Source organism: Herpailurus yagouaroundi, unplaced genomic scaffold (genome assembly GCF_014898765.1).
Source record: "Herpailurus yagouaroundi ecotype Mexico unplaced genomic scaffold, PumYag 180, whole genome shotgun sequence".
Lineage (NCBI taxonomy): Eukaryota > Metazoa > Chordata > Mammalia > Carnivora > Felidae > Herpailurus > Herpailurus yagouaroundi.
In genome coordinates, this window is record NW_024412411.1 from 4,461,512 (window position 1) to 4,474,589 (window position 13,078).

At 39.7% G+C, this 13,078-nt stretch overlaps 2 protein-coding genes across 3 annotated transcripts in view; both read left to right on the forward strand.

Annotated features, from left to right (window-relative positions):
* SPCS2 (signal peptidase complex subunit 2) overlaps nucleotides 1-2,308 on the forward strand; it is a 27,198-nt gene extending 24,890 nt beyond the window's left edge. Inside the window, exon 5 of the mRNA XM_040489360.1 lies at nucleotides 1,532-2,308. Within this exon, the coding sequence (XP_040345294.1) occupies nucleotides 1,532-1,718 (187 nt within the window). The 3' untranslated portion in view covers nucleotides 1,719-2,308. The remainder of the gene's footprint in view (nucleotides 1-1,531) is intronic.
* Nucleotides 2,309-3,577: 1,269 nt separating this feature from the next.
* Nucleotides 3,578-13,078, forward strand: part of NEU3 (neuraminidase 3) — a 28,037-nt gene continuing 18,536 nt past the window's right edge. Inside the window, exons 1-2 of one of the 2 annotated variants that reach the window (XM_040489349.1) lie at nucleotides 3,578-3,928; nucleotides 11,313-11,479. In XM_040489349.1, the coding sequence (XP_040345283.1) occupies nucleotides 11,322-11,479 (158 nt within the window). In that variant the 5' untranslated portion in view covers nucleotides 3,578-3,928; nucleotides 11,313-11,321. Of the gene's footprint in view, nucleotides 3,929-11,312; nucleotides 11,480-13,078 lie in introns of those variants that run through there. The other variant, XM_040489350.1, reaches the window with a different exon arrangement.

Consider the following 13,078-nt stretch of genomic DNA (forward strand, 5'->3'; position numbering starts at 1 on the left):
TTTGTTTTGTTTAGATTGTACATATAAGTGACATGATGTGGTATTTGTCTTCCTCTTTTTCCATTTAGCATAATACCCATAAAGTCCATCCATATTGTCTGTCCTGAATGAAAGGATCTCATCCCTTTTTTGTGACTTTCTTATCTATTCATTTGTTAATGGACACCTGGGCTGCTTGCATATCTTGGCTCTTGTAAATAATGCAGCAACAAATACAGGGCTATTTCAAATTAGTGTTTTCATTTGGGGGAGTGGGGTGGCAAATACCAAGTAGTGGAATTACTAGATCATATGATAATTCTATTTTTAATTTTTTGAGGAACTTCTATACTGTTTTCCACAGTGGCCGCACCAATTTACATTCTCTCCAACAGTCCACAAGTGTTCCTTTTTCTTCACATCCTTACCAACAATTGTTATTTCTTAGACAATAATTTATTGAGGTATGATTTTTTGAGCACTGGTTAATAATAGGTACTGTTTTAACCATGGCAGTGATCTTGAAAATTATGTGGTAGTTTTCCTATTTTAAACATGCAGAAACACGCTTAAGCAGTTGCTTCCGTAAAGATAATAACAGCTTGACAATCTACTGAATGTGCCCTAATTAAATGGAGACAGAAACTGTTAGATCATGGTCAGGGGAGGAATGTCAGCCTGCCAGAGGTTGATTTTTATTAACACTTTTGAATTGGTGGATATAGCAAAGGACCTCAAGGTACCTTAAGGTGTAGGTAAAGAATCTCTAGAATTCATATAGTAAAAGATACCCTCTGTCCTAGAATAAGGTAGAACCTGGAACTAGATTGATTATAGAGAACAAGCACTAGAGTTGTGAACAGCCTAGAATTGGTGAACATCTGTGAAAACACGAGTTCTTCATTTATTCCTAAAAATTTGATTGTCTACCAAGTGCTAAACTAAGAGTAGAAAACAAATAAGACAGAATTCTTGTCCTCAAGAATCTCTGAGGTTAGCGAAGAGCACAGATACATGAACATCCTTTCAGTAGATAATTTCATTGACCACATGGAAGCTATCATTAGACCTTGCATCTGATAGGTGCTTAATAGTTGAATTGACGATTGGTGGTGCAGTGTATGACAAAGGTGAGACATCTGACCCAGTTTGGGAAGGCTTTCCCAGAAAACTTTATGCCCTAATATTAATAAATGGGAACTAGTCCGGTGAGATGGGAGAGAAATGTCTACTAGGAAGACCCTTCTAGCATAATAAGGGCAAAGTCCAGAGGTAAGAGGAGTGGTTTGTATAACTGAACAGTCTATGACAAGGTAAAGGAGGTGTACAGTAAGGCAGACACGGTAATACCAATGAATCAGAACTTGTATCTTGAAGGCAATTAGGAACCTCTGGAATTTTTTTTTTCTTTTTTTTTTTTTTTTTTTTAAAGATCTGTGTGTGACCTACCAGCACCAGTAGTGGGCTCAGTCCTTTCTTCAAAAACAGTTGATGCTCTAGTATTACTAGTTGAATCTCTATGTTTGGGTTTTGACTTCTTATCTTTGCTTAGGTTTGATGACAAATATACTCTGAAGTTGACCTTCATCAGTGGAAGAACAAAGCAGCAGCGAGAGGCCGAGTTCACCAAGTCCATTGCTAAGTTTTTTGACCACAGCGGGACACTGGTCATGGATGCATATGAGCCTGAAATATCCAGGCTCCACGACAGTCTTGCCACAGAAAGAAAAATAAAATAGCCAATTTTAAAAGCAGCCATCTTTCTGCTGGATCATGCTGAATTTCGGGATGAGGGAGAAGGAAGCAGAGAACTTAAAATGGATAAAGTAAGATATGTTAAAAATGTCCCTGTTTTGTCCTGAAATTTTAGTCCATTCTGGATAAATAGGATATTCTAGTTCAGATATGAGAAGTTGTAGCTCTGATATCTAGCTTTAGCCTCCTAGGTCTGTTGATCGTGTTGTTTTGATTTGCTTTTCTAGAAAAGCATTTTTGCTAGCCATACAGACTTCTTCCTACCCAGCAGTACTTTATATCACATAGCTTTGTGCCATGCAGCATTTGAAGACTCAATTTTTAAAATTGTTAACCTATTGCTGACCTTGTTGTGTTAATTCCTGTTTCAACAGCTATTTCTCTTAATTCAGGATACAACTTCTTGTGTATGACAGCTTTCCTTCACACACCATTTTTGTGGGTGTGTATATATCTGACTTGGGGGAGAATTGGGAAAAAACCACAGCTTTTTAATTTGTTTAAAACAGACCTTCTGCCTGTTACATTTTGTGCTTTTAACCAATTAAAGAAGCCAGTGGCATTTTTAGTTTTATATTGTCTTGTTTTCCACTAGTATGTACCTGTCGATTTGTTTGTGCCCTTTATTAACTGCCATTTTCTAAAATTTTTTTCAATAAAAGGAAAGAAGATGTGAAAAAATGGAGTCATAGTCTTGATGAAAGGAATGAACAGAGCAGCAAGTGGTAACGGGCTTACTACTATAGGTTCCTTTTGTTTTCTAGGCTGTTTTACTGGTCAGACACCTATGTGAATCTGTTGGTGAGGAACTGCTAGCTCTCCAGGGATAACAGTAATGACACAGTACTTTGTGCCCAGCCAGTGTTCCAAGTACTTGACGTGTATTAACTCATCAATGCTCACAGCAGTCCCAAGAAGTAGGGACTGTTACTATCCCCATTTTATAGATGAGAAAACTGAGGCACAAAAGTTGAATAATTGTCACACAGCTAGTATTAGAACTAGGATTTAAACCTGGTTTGTGTGGCTCCAGAGTTGTGAGTTGGCATCTTTTCCAGTATTTTCCCACTATAGTCGGAAAAAGACTGAGCACTTGCCCAACTCCTTTGACCTGTAGGAATATTGTCCCTCTGGCTCACAAAAGTACAGTTCCAGCTGAGCCTAGTACCTAAAACTATATTCAGTTTATAAGAAATTAACGCTTATCACATTTTCCTATGGGAATGTTGCCCTATCTATATAGTGCCACACAGTGGGGGGAATATGGAACATCACTGAACAGGGAGCTGAAGCCTTGGATTCTATACTCTTTACTCTTATAAACCTTGGGTAAGTCATGTAATTCTCTGAGGTTCTAGTTTCCTTTTTTCTTCTTCTTCTTTTTTTTTTTTTTTAACTTTCTTTTTAAGGTGATAGTCCTATTCTGTCAGCTATGGAGCTTTTGAAAGTGTATAATAGATAATTGTATTTTTACAATGAAGGAATTATTGTTAGACACAAGGGTCCCAGGGCTTGTGGGCCTAGGGAATAACCCTCTCCACAGTGACTCCTTTGAGTTCTCATACCAGGTGTACCTTTTTGTTTTCATCACAGACCCGTGTCTTGTTTTGTTTTGTTTTGTTTTGTTTTGTTTTGTTTTGTTTTTCACAAAAACTGAATTATGTTGAAATATGTTCTACAGTTTTTGTTTTTTCCTGCTCTCTTCCCCCACCTGTAGCTTGGGTTTGTTTTTGTTTTGTTTTTAACTTAATATTTCTTAGGCACTTTCTCTGTCAGTATATATCAATCAAACTCTTTTTTTTTTTTTTGTTATTTAAAATTTTTATTTTTATTTTTGTAAGTAAACCCAACGTGGGGCTTGAACTCAAGACCCCAAGACCAATCCTATGCTCTACCACTTGAGCCAGCCAGCCACCCCAGGTCAGACTCATTTTTAATAGTTGCATAATTTACCAGAGTATAAAGATTGTAACTATTTCCCTATTAGAAGATATGTTTGTTTCTAGTTTTTCACTATTCCAAGGGAGGAGTGAGTTTAGGGGAGAGGGGGGAAAAGTAGGTCCTCAAGTTGAGAGAGACCAGAAACCTGGGTTGTTTTCCAACTTTATTCTAACTTGTGACCTCCAACAAATCTCGTTTCTTCTTTCAGAAGTATCTGACCCTGTCAAAGAAGTTTTGGATCAAAAGATCAAAAGTATCTTTTGAGATGATTTAGGCTCCTTGCCCCCGGACATGCCCCACATAGAAAACACTTCTTAGGAATATGAAGATGCAAGTCCTGTAATCCCTTCAATCTGCCCATAAACCCCACTTTGAGATTTCATAAGCTGCCTGGATCTCTTAAGGATTTTTTTCCCTGACTCCAGAAACCATTTGAGGCAGTATGATTTTCTAAATAAAGAAGTGGGTTAGCAGCCCGGCCATGTGTTGCACTTGGTCAGCCCCTCTTCCCACCCCCTGCCCCACTTGTGGTATTTTATGACAGTTTCCATCACTTGAACAGGCTCAAGCCTCAGCGTGCGTTTGTGGGGCTGCAGAGCACCTCTCGCCAGCTTTCAGCACCTACAGCAGCCAGTGGTCACCCCAGCCCATTTTGAGTGCCACTTGGCTGCTCTTCTCCCTCTTGAGTAGGTCTGCAGCACCCCTCCCACTGGGAAACGCTGACCCCCATCACATTTTCCTCCTGGCTGTCAACTCCCCACACCCACCTAGGATGGACTTGCATCTTCCAAAATATAGAAGACTGAGGAGAATGGGGAAAGGTATCTAATGTTATTTGCAAATTTCAACTGCTAACATGTATTTAATGTTTGATGCTTTTACATATCTTTGTTTTAGAAACAGTCTTTTTGCTTCGGAACAACCTGATAGAATGGCAGAAAATGCAGAGTTCCTTTGAATAAACACCAGTGGTATTTTTGGGGGTCCAGGTTCCTCCTAAGTTGAGAGCCCTTTCTCTCAACAACTGTTTACCCCTGGCTAGACACTCCTCTCCCTAGCCCAAACTTTGTCTCCCTGATGGAAACCACCTGAGAATACTGCTAAATCACAATATTCTTTGTAGAGCTTATCCATCCTCTTGCTGCTGACAGCCTCATGAAATAGAATATTCTTAACAACCCAGCCCAAAGGTACATGTGCTCAACTCAGATGACTTCTGATATCGACAACTACTTTAAGAATAATTGCAAGGATTCATAACCTTTTTTTGTGCCCTGGATCTTTTTCACAGTCTGGTGTTATCTATGGCCCCTGATTCAGAATGAGAGTTTGAAATGCATAAATACATTTATTTTTCCCCCAATTTATTTATTTATTTTTAAATTGAAATATGGTTGACATACAATACTATGTTTCAGGTGTACAGCATAGTAATTTGATGCTTCCGTACATTCTGAAATGCTCAGTGCTCACCATCTGAACCCATACAATGTTATTATAATATTAACTATATTCCCTATGCTGTACTTTACATCCTGTGACTTATTTTATAGCTGGAAATGTATACCTCTTATACCCCTTTTATAGCTGGAAATGTATACCCACAACCCCTCCAGCAACCCTCTGTTTGTTCTCTATATTTAAGAGTCTCTTATGTTTTGTCACCCTCCCTGTTTTTATACTAGTTTTGCTTCCCGTTCCCTTATGTTCATCTGTTTTGTATCTTAAAGTCCTGTAATGAGTGAAGTCATACGATATTTGTCTTTCTCTGACTAATTTTGCTTTAGCAAAATACCCTCTAGTTCCATCCACGTAGTTGCAAATGGCAAGATTTCAAGATTTCATTCTTTTTGATTGTCGAGTAATACTCCACTGTGTGTGTGTGTGTGTGTGTGTGTGTGTGTGTGTGTGTATGCCACATCACCTTTATCATTCATCCATCGATGGACATTTGGGTTCTTTCCATACTTTGGCTGTTGTTGATAGTGCTGCTGTAAACATTGGAGTGCATCTGCCCCTTTGAAACAGCATACCTGTATCTCTTGGATGAATACCTGCTAGTGCAATTGCTGGGTGTAGGGTAGTTCTATTTTTAATTTTTTGAGGAACCTCCATACTGTTTTCCAGAGTGGCTATACCAGTTTGCATTCCCACCAGCAGCGCAAAAGAGATCCTCTTTCTCCGCATCCTCACCAACATCTGTTGTTGCCTTAGTTGTTAATGTTAGCCATTCTGGTAGGTGTGAGGTGGTATCTCATTGTGGTTTTGATTTGTATTTCCCTGGTGGTGAGAGATGCTGAGCATTTTTTCATGTGTTGGCTGGCCATCTGGATGTCTTTGGAGAAGGGTCTATTCATGTCTGCTGCCCATTTCTTCACTGGATTATTTGTTTTTTTGAGTGTTGAGTTTAAGTTCTTTATGGATTTTGGATACTAACCCTTTATCTGATGTGTCATTTGCAAATATCTTCTCCCATTCTGTCGGTTGCCTTTTCGTTTTGCTGAGTATTTCCTTCAGTGTGCAGAAGCTGCTTTTTTTGTTGTTGTTTGTTTTTGTTTTTTTTATGAGGTCCCAATAGTTCATTTTTGCTTTATTTCCCTTGCCTTGGGAGATATGTTGAGTAAGAAGTTGCTGCGGCCAAGGTCAAAGAGGTTTTTGCCTGCTTTCTCCTCTAGGATTTTGATGGCTTCCTGTCTTACACTTAGGTCTTTCATCCATTTTGAGTTTATTTTTGTGTATGGTGTAAGAAAGTAGTCCAGGTTAATTTTTCTGCATGTCGCTGTCCAGTTTTCCCAGCACCACTTCCTGAAGGGACTGTCTTTAATTCCATTGGATATTCTTTCCTGCTTTGTCAAAGATTAGTTGGCCATACGTTTGTGGGTCCATTCCTAGGTTCTGTATTCTGTTCCATTGATCTGAGTGTCTGTTCTTGTGCCAGTACCATACTGTCTTCGTGATTATAGCTTTGTAATACAGCTTGAAGTTCGGGATTGTGATGCCTCCAACTTTGGTTTTCTTTTTCAAGATTGCTTTGGCTATTCGGGGTCTTTTCTGATTCCATACAAATTTTAGGATTGTTTGTTCCAGCTCTGTGAAGAATGCTGGTGTTATTTTGATAGGGATTGCATTGAATATGTAGACTGCTTTGGGTAATGTTGACATTTTAACAATATTTGTTCTTTCTGTCCAGGAGCATGGAATCTTTTTCCATTTTTTTGTGTCTTCAATTTCTTTCATAAGCTTTCTATAATTTTCAGTGTATAGATTTCTCACCTCTTTGGTTAGATTTATTCCTAGGTATTTTATGGTTTTTGGTGCAATTGTCAATGGGACCGATTCCTTGATTTCTCTTTCTGTTGCTTCATTGTTGGTGTATAGGAATACAACTGATTTCTGTGCATTGATTTTATATCCTGCCACTTTGCTGAATTCATGGATCAGTTCTAGCAATTTTTTTTTGGAATCTTTTAGGTTTTCCATGTAGAGTATCATGTCATCTGCGAAGAGTGAAAGTGTGACGTCCTCCTGGCCAATTTGGATACCTTTTATTCCTTTGTGTTGTCTGACTGCTGAGGCTAAGACTTGCAATACTGTGTTGAATAACAGTGGCGAGAATGGACATCCCTGTCTTGTTCCTGACCTTAGGGGGAAAGCTCTCAGTTTTTCCCCACTGAGGATGATATTAGCATTGGGTCTTTCATATATGGCTTTTATGATCTCAAGGTATGATCCTTCTATCCCTACTTAAGGGTTTTTATCAAGAAACAATGCTGTATTTTGTCAGATGCTTTCTCTGCATCTATTGAGTCGATCATGTGGTTCTTGTCGTTTCTTTTATTGATGTGGTGAATCACATTGATTGTTTTGTGGACATTGAACCAGCCCTGCATCCCAGGTATAAATCCCACTTGGTCATGGTGAATAATTTTTTTAATGTACTGTTGGATCCAGTTGGCTAATATCTTGTTGAGGATTTTTCCATCCATGTTCATCAGGGAAATTGGTCTGTAGTTCTCCTTTTTAGTGGGGTCTTTGTCTGGTTTTGGAATCAAGGTAATGCTGGCTTCATAGACCGAACTTGGAAGTTTTCCTTGCATTTCTATTTTTTGGAACAGCTTCAAGAGAATAGATGTTAACTATTTAAATGTTTGGTAGAATCCCTGGAAATCCATCTGGCCCTGGACTCTTGTCTTTTAGGAGATTTTTGATTACTAATTCAATTTCTTTACTGGTTATGGGTCTGTTCAAATTTTCTATTTCTTCCTGTTTCAGTTTTGGCAGTTTAAAGGTTTCTAGGAATTTGTCCATTTCTTCCATATTGCCCATTTTATTGGTGTATAATTGCTCATAATATTCTCCTCTTGTTTGTATTTCTGCTGTATTGGTTGTCATCTCTCCTCTTTCATTCTTGATTTTATTTATTTGGATCCTTTCCTTTTTATTTTTGATCAAACTGTCTAGGGGTTTATCAATTTTGTTAATTCTGTCAAAGAACCAGCTTCTGGTTTCATTGATCTCTTTTTTTTTTTTTTTTTTTTTTTTCCCCTGATAGTATTGATTTCTGCTCTGATCTTTATTATTTCCTACCTTCTGCTTTTGGGTTTTATTTGCTGTCCTTTTTCCAGCTCTTTACTTTCCAGCTCCAAGCTTTAAGGTGTTAAGTTTAGGTTGTATATCTGAGACCTTTCTTCCTTCTTTAGGAAGGCATGGATTGCTATATACTTCTCTCTTAGGACTGCCTTTGCTGTGTCCCAGAGGTTTTGGGCTGTGGTGTTATTTTCATCCGTTTCCATGTAGTTTTTAATTTCCTCTTTAACTGCTTGGTTAGCCTATTCATTCTTTAGTAGGATGTTCTTCAGTCTCCAAGTATTTGTTACCTTTCCACGTTTTTTCTTGTGGTTGATTTCGAGTGTCATAGCATTGTGGTCTGAAAATATGCACGGTATGATCTCAGTCGTTTTGTACTTGTTGAGGCTAATTTGTGTGCCATTATGTGATCTATTCTGGAGAACGTTCCATGTGTACTGGAGAAGAATGTATATTCCGCTGCTTTAGGATGGAATGTTCTGAATACATCTGTTAAGTCCATCCAGTCCAGTGTGTCATTCAAAGCCATTGTTTCTTTGTTGATTTTCTGTTTAGATGATCTGTCCATTGCTGTAAGTGGGGTGTTGAAGTCCCCTAGTATTATGGTGGTATTATGAATGAGTTTCTTTATGTTTGTGGTTAATTGGTTTATATATTTGGGTGCTTCCACATTTGGAACACAAATATTTACACTTGTTAGGTCTTCTTGGTGAATAGACCCCTTAATTATGATATAATGCCCTTTCTTATCTCTTGTTACAGTCTTTATTTTAAAGTCTAGATTGTCTGATACAAGTATCAAGGATACAAGTATGGCTACTACACCTTTCTTTTGTCGACCATTAGCATAATAGATGGTTCTCCGTCCCCTTACTTTCAATCTGAAGGTGTCTTTAGGTCTAAAGTGGGTCTCTTGTAAGCAGCATATAGATGGATCTTGTTTTCTTATCCATTCTGTTACCCTATGTCTTTTGATTGGAGCTGTTAGTCCATTGACGTTTAGAGTGAGTACTGAAAGATACGAATTTATTGCCATTATGTTGCTTGTAGAGTTGGAGTTTCTGGTGGTGTTCTCTGGTCCTTTCTAGTCTGTGTTGCTTTTAATCTTTTTTTTTTTTTTTTTATCTTTTTTCCTCTCAGAGAGTCCCCCTTAAAATTTCTTGCAGGGCTGGTTTAGTGGTCATAAACCTCTTTAATTTTTGTTTGGGAAACTTTTAATCTCTCCTTCTATTTTGAATAACATCCTTGCTGGCTGGATAAAGAATTCTTGGCTGCATATTTTTCCAGTTCAGCACATTGAATATATCCTGCCACTCCTTTCTGGCCTGCCAAGTTTCTGTGGATAGGTCTGCTGCAAACCTGATCTGTCTTCCCTTGTAGGTTAAGGGCTTTTTTCCCCTTTCTGCTTTCATGATTCTTTCCTGGCCTGAGTATTTTGTGAACTTGACTGTGATATGCCTTGTTGATGGTCGGTTTTTGTTGAATCTAATGGGAGTCCTCTGTGCTTCCTGGATTTTGATGTCTGTGTCTTTCCCCAGGTTAGGAAAGTTTGCCGCTATGATTTGCTCATATAACCCTTCTACCCCTTTTCTCTTTCTTCATCTTCTGGGACACCTATGATTTTTATGTTGTTCCTTTTTAATGAGTCACTGATTAATTTTTAAATTGTGGTCTTTTGTCTTAGTCTCTCACTTTTTTTCTGCTTCATTCTTCCTAAGTTTGTCCTCTATAATGCTGATTCACTGCTCTGCCTCATATCCTTACTGCTGTGGCATCCATTCGAGATTGCAGCTCAGTTATTGCATTTTTTATTTCATCCTGACTAGCGTTTACTTCTTTTATCTCCGCAGAGAAGGATTCTAATCTGTTTTTGACCCCAGCTAGTATTCTTATTATCATGATTCTAAATTCTGGTTCAGACATCTTGCTTGTATCTGTGTTGATTAAGTTCCTAGCTGTCATTTCTTCCTGCTCTTTCTTTTGGATTGAATGCCTTCGTTTCGTCATTTTGAAGAAAAGGAATTGGTAAGGTAAAAAAAAATTAAAAAATTAAAAACAACACACACACAAAATCAAATAAATAATATAGATCCTAGGTGTGTTGTGGTCTGGTTCTTGAAAGGAGTTTAGTAGATTAGGGAAAAAAAGGGATAAAAAAGAAAAAACATTTGAAAATTTGAGAAAATGAATACCGTGAAATGAAATGATGGAAGTAAAATAGAATTTGAAAAATATAAAAAAAAGTAAAAAATATAGTAGAAAATAATAAGGAAGAATATTTTTAATAAAAACTGAAAATTAAAATAATTTCTCTTTCTGTATTCATGAAAAAGAAAAAAAAATTTGAATAGATGTACCAGTGAACAGACTGAAATACGATTGAAACTACATCGTTTTCCCCTACAGGTCAAACTATGAAGCACTTTATAGTCCATAAACTAAGCAGGCGGCGAGATTTGTGTTGTTCCTGAAAAGTGAGGTTGGCCCAGTTTGGCGGGGCTTAGTTTAAACAGCTCCATTCTCCACTAGATGGCACTGCTTACCTTACTGGGTGCATTGTTATGGTGCTTGTAGGTGGGTATGCGCATGCGCGGGAGGAGTGAAAATGGCGTCGCCCAGCTATTCAGTCTCAAGTGCGGGAACTCTGTGCTCTCCCCAACCAGCAACCGCACACCCGTCCTTTGTCTCCGGCTTCTGTCCACTCCCTGCTTTTACACTGTCTGTGACCAAGCCTTCAGTTTGCCAGGAGGCACCTCTCCTGGGTTTTACCTCAGATGCGGCTGTATTTCCTAACCCCTCAATTCTGAGGGACTGTGGCTTTGACCCGCTCAGATCCTTTGGGAGAGGGTCTCACCGAGCAATGGCCAGTGCCGGCCACACCCAGGAATATTCGCAGGATTGTGCTGCTGCCGATGCCCGGAGACTGCAACTGGGTGCCAGCCTGCCCCAGAAAAAGTTAACACGATCATATAGCACCAGCGTTTCAGGGATTATGGGAAATCACAACATACATCTGGTACCAGGTTTCACCCTTAACGACCTTGTTCCAGCACCAGCGAATGTGGGTGTTCTCTGGGGTCTGCTGCGACCAGCCGGCCACACAGTCTCTACCAAATGTCCTTCCAGCAATGGAACTGCTTCTCTCTGTGTGGCCCGTGGACCTCCCGGACGCTATTCTGCTCCTGGAGATTCTCCCTTCCCACCAGAGCACCACCAGGTATAGAGCTGTGGAGTTTCAGACTCTGCTCCCCCTGTTTATAGAGCCTTAATGGAATTTAAACCCTCTCCTTTCTCCCTTTTTTAGTTAAGTCCCTGCGGCTGTTTCCACTTTTCCACTTTCTCTCTAGCTGCTTTGGGGGGAGGGTGCTTTTCTCATACTCCCTGCCCCCCCCCCCCCCATCTTCTCTGTCCGCAAGCAAAAACAGCTCCCTGCCCTTTGCGGCCTCTCTCCTCCCCAGTTCACCTGTCCGCACTGTGTACCTGCTTAATTTTGTGGTTCATGTTGCGCAGATTGTTGTGTTCATCCTCAAATCAGTTTTCTAGGTGTGCAAGATGGTTTAGTGTTGATCTGGCTGTATTTCACGGACGCGAGACACAAAAAAAACTTTCATGCTGTTCTGCTATTTTGTCTTCTCCGGAAATCCATAAATACATTTAAATAATTTATTCCCTGTTAGAAATAGGGTTGGAGAAGATGGTTGCAAGCTCTGAGTACTGGGAAAATAGGTTCAGAGGCCGGTAGTTGCTCAGAAGGTGCCCCGGTTGTTGCTTACTTTCCAATCGGTGAATCCCACCATTAATGGATTTCCTCACTAATCTGGGAGCCTTGGCTCTCCACCCTATTATAACTAGTGACACTAATATTCATCATGAGTGGGCAGCAGGTTCCTCCTTTCAGACAGCAGTTACAGACACACCCCTACAGGAGCATGAAAAGAGGGAAATCCCTTACTTCTGTGGGCAGAAACCAGGTGAATTTTCTAAACTTCAGCTAGTTTGCTTGGGAGAGAAGGGATTCGGATACAGAATGCCTATTAAGGAAGAATGGCAACTGTTGAGTTGTCTTAACAGCCAAACCCCTCCTACAATTTATCAGGCCAAGCTTAGATCTGTTCAGAGACCACAGTAAAGGACTGGGAACTTTTTACAGGGGGTCTTGACTCCTGTGAGGGAGCTTTGGCCTTTTGGGAAGAGTTCCCTGTGTCAAACCCTCTGACAATGGGAAACCATTGATGAATATTGAGTGGTATTCAAGCTCTTAGTTCCCTGGATTTGGCTTATAATGCTGTTAAAGGGGACCCACTAGAGAATGAAGAACTGTTAGGAGAAGCAATCTACCATGAGCCCTGAGCACCCCTGCGTGTTCTCACATGTGAATGTAAGACCCTGACCACTTCCTGGGGCATATCTTCGTGTTCTGGCAGTAAGCAATCTTGAGAATTGAAGTAATGTCTCTTCCCTACTTTGCACTATAAAAATGTTGAATCTCCCAAGCTCAGGGTTCTTTTCCTGTGACACATCCCCCTGCATGTGTAGGCATCCATCTATCTAGACCTACCCCAAGTCACTTTTGTTGGGGAGGGGGGCTTGAAGAACTAGCACAAACCTGCTCACATTGTTTCCTGTAAGTGTAAAAGTTCTTTGGGTTTGATCTGGGAGTCTCATGTCTTCTACCAGTATCCATGATAAAATAGTAGTCTAACCTGTTAGTTGCAAGTAGGATAAAATTGTAGCCCTTTCATAGGCTACTCTGACAGTTTGGGTAACAAGGACAGGATACAGGTAGCCATGACTTTCTACAAGAGAAAGGACATGG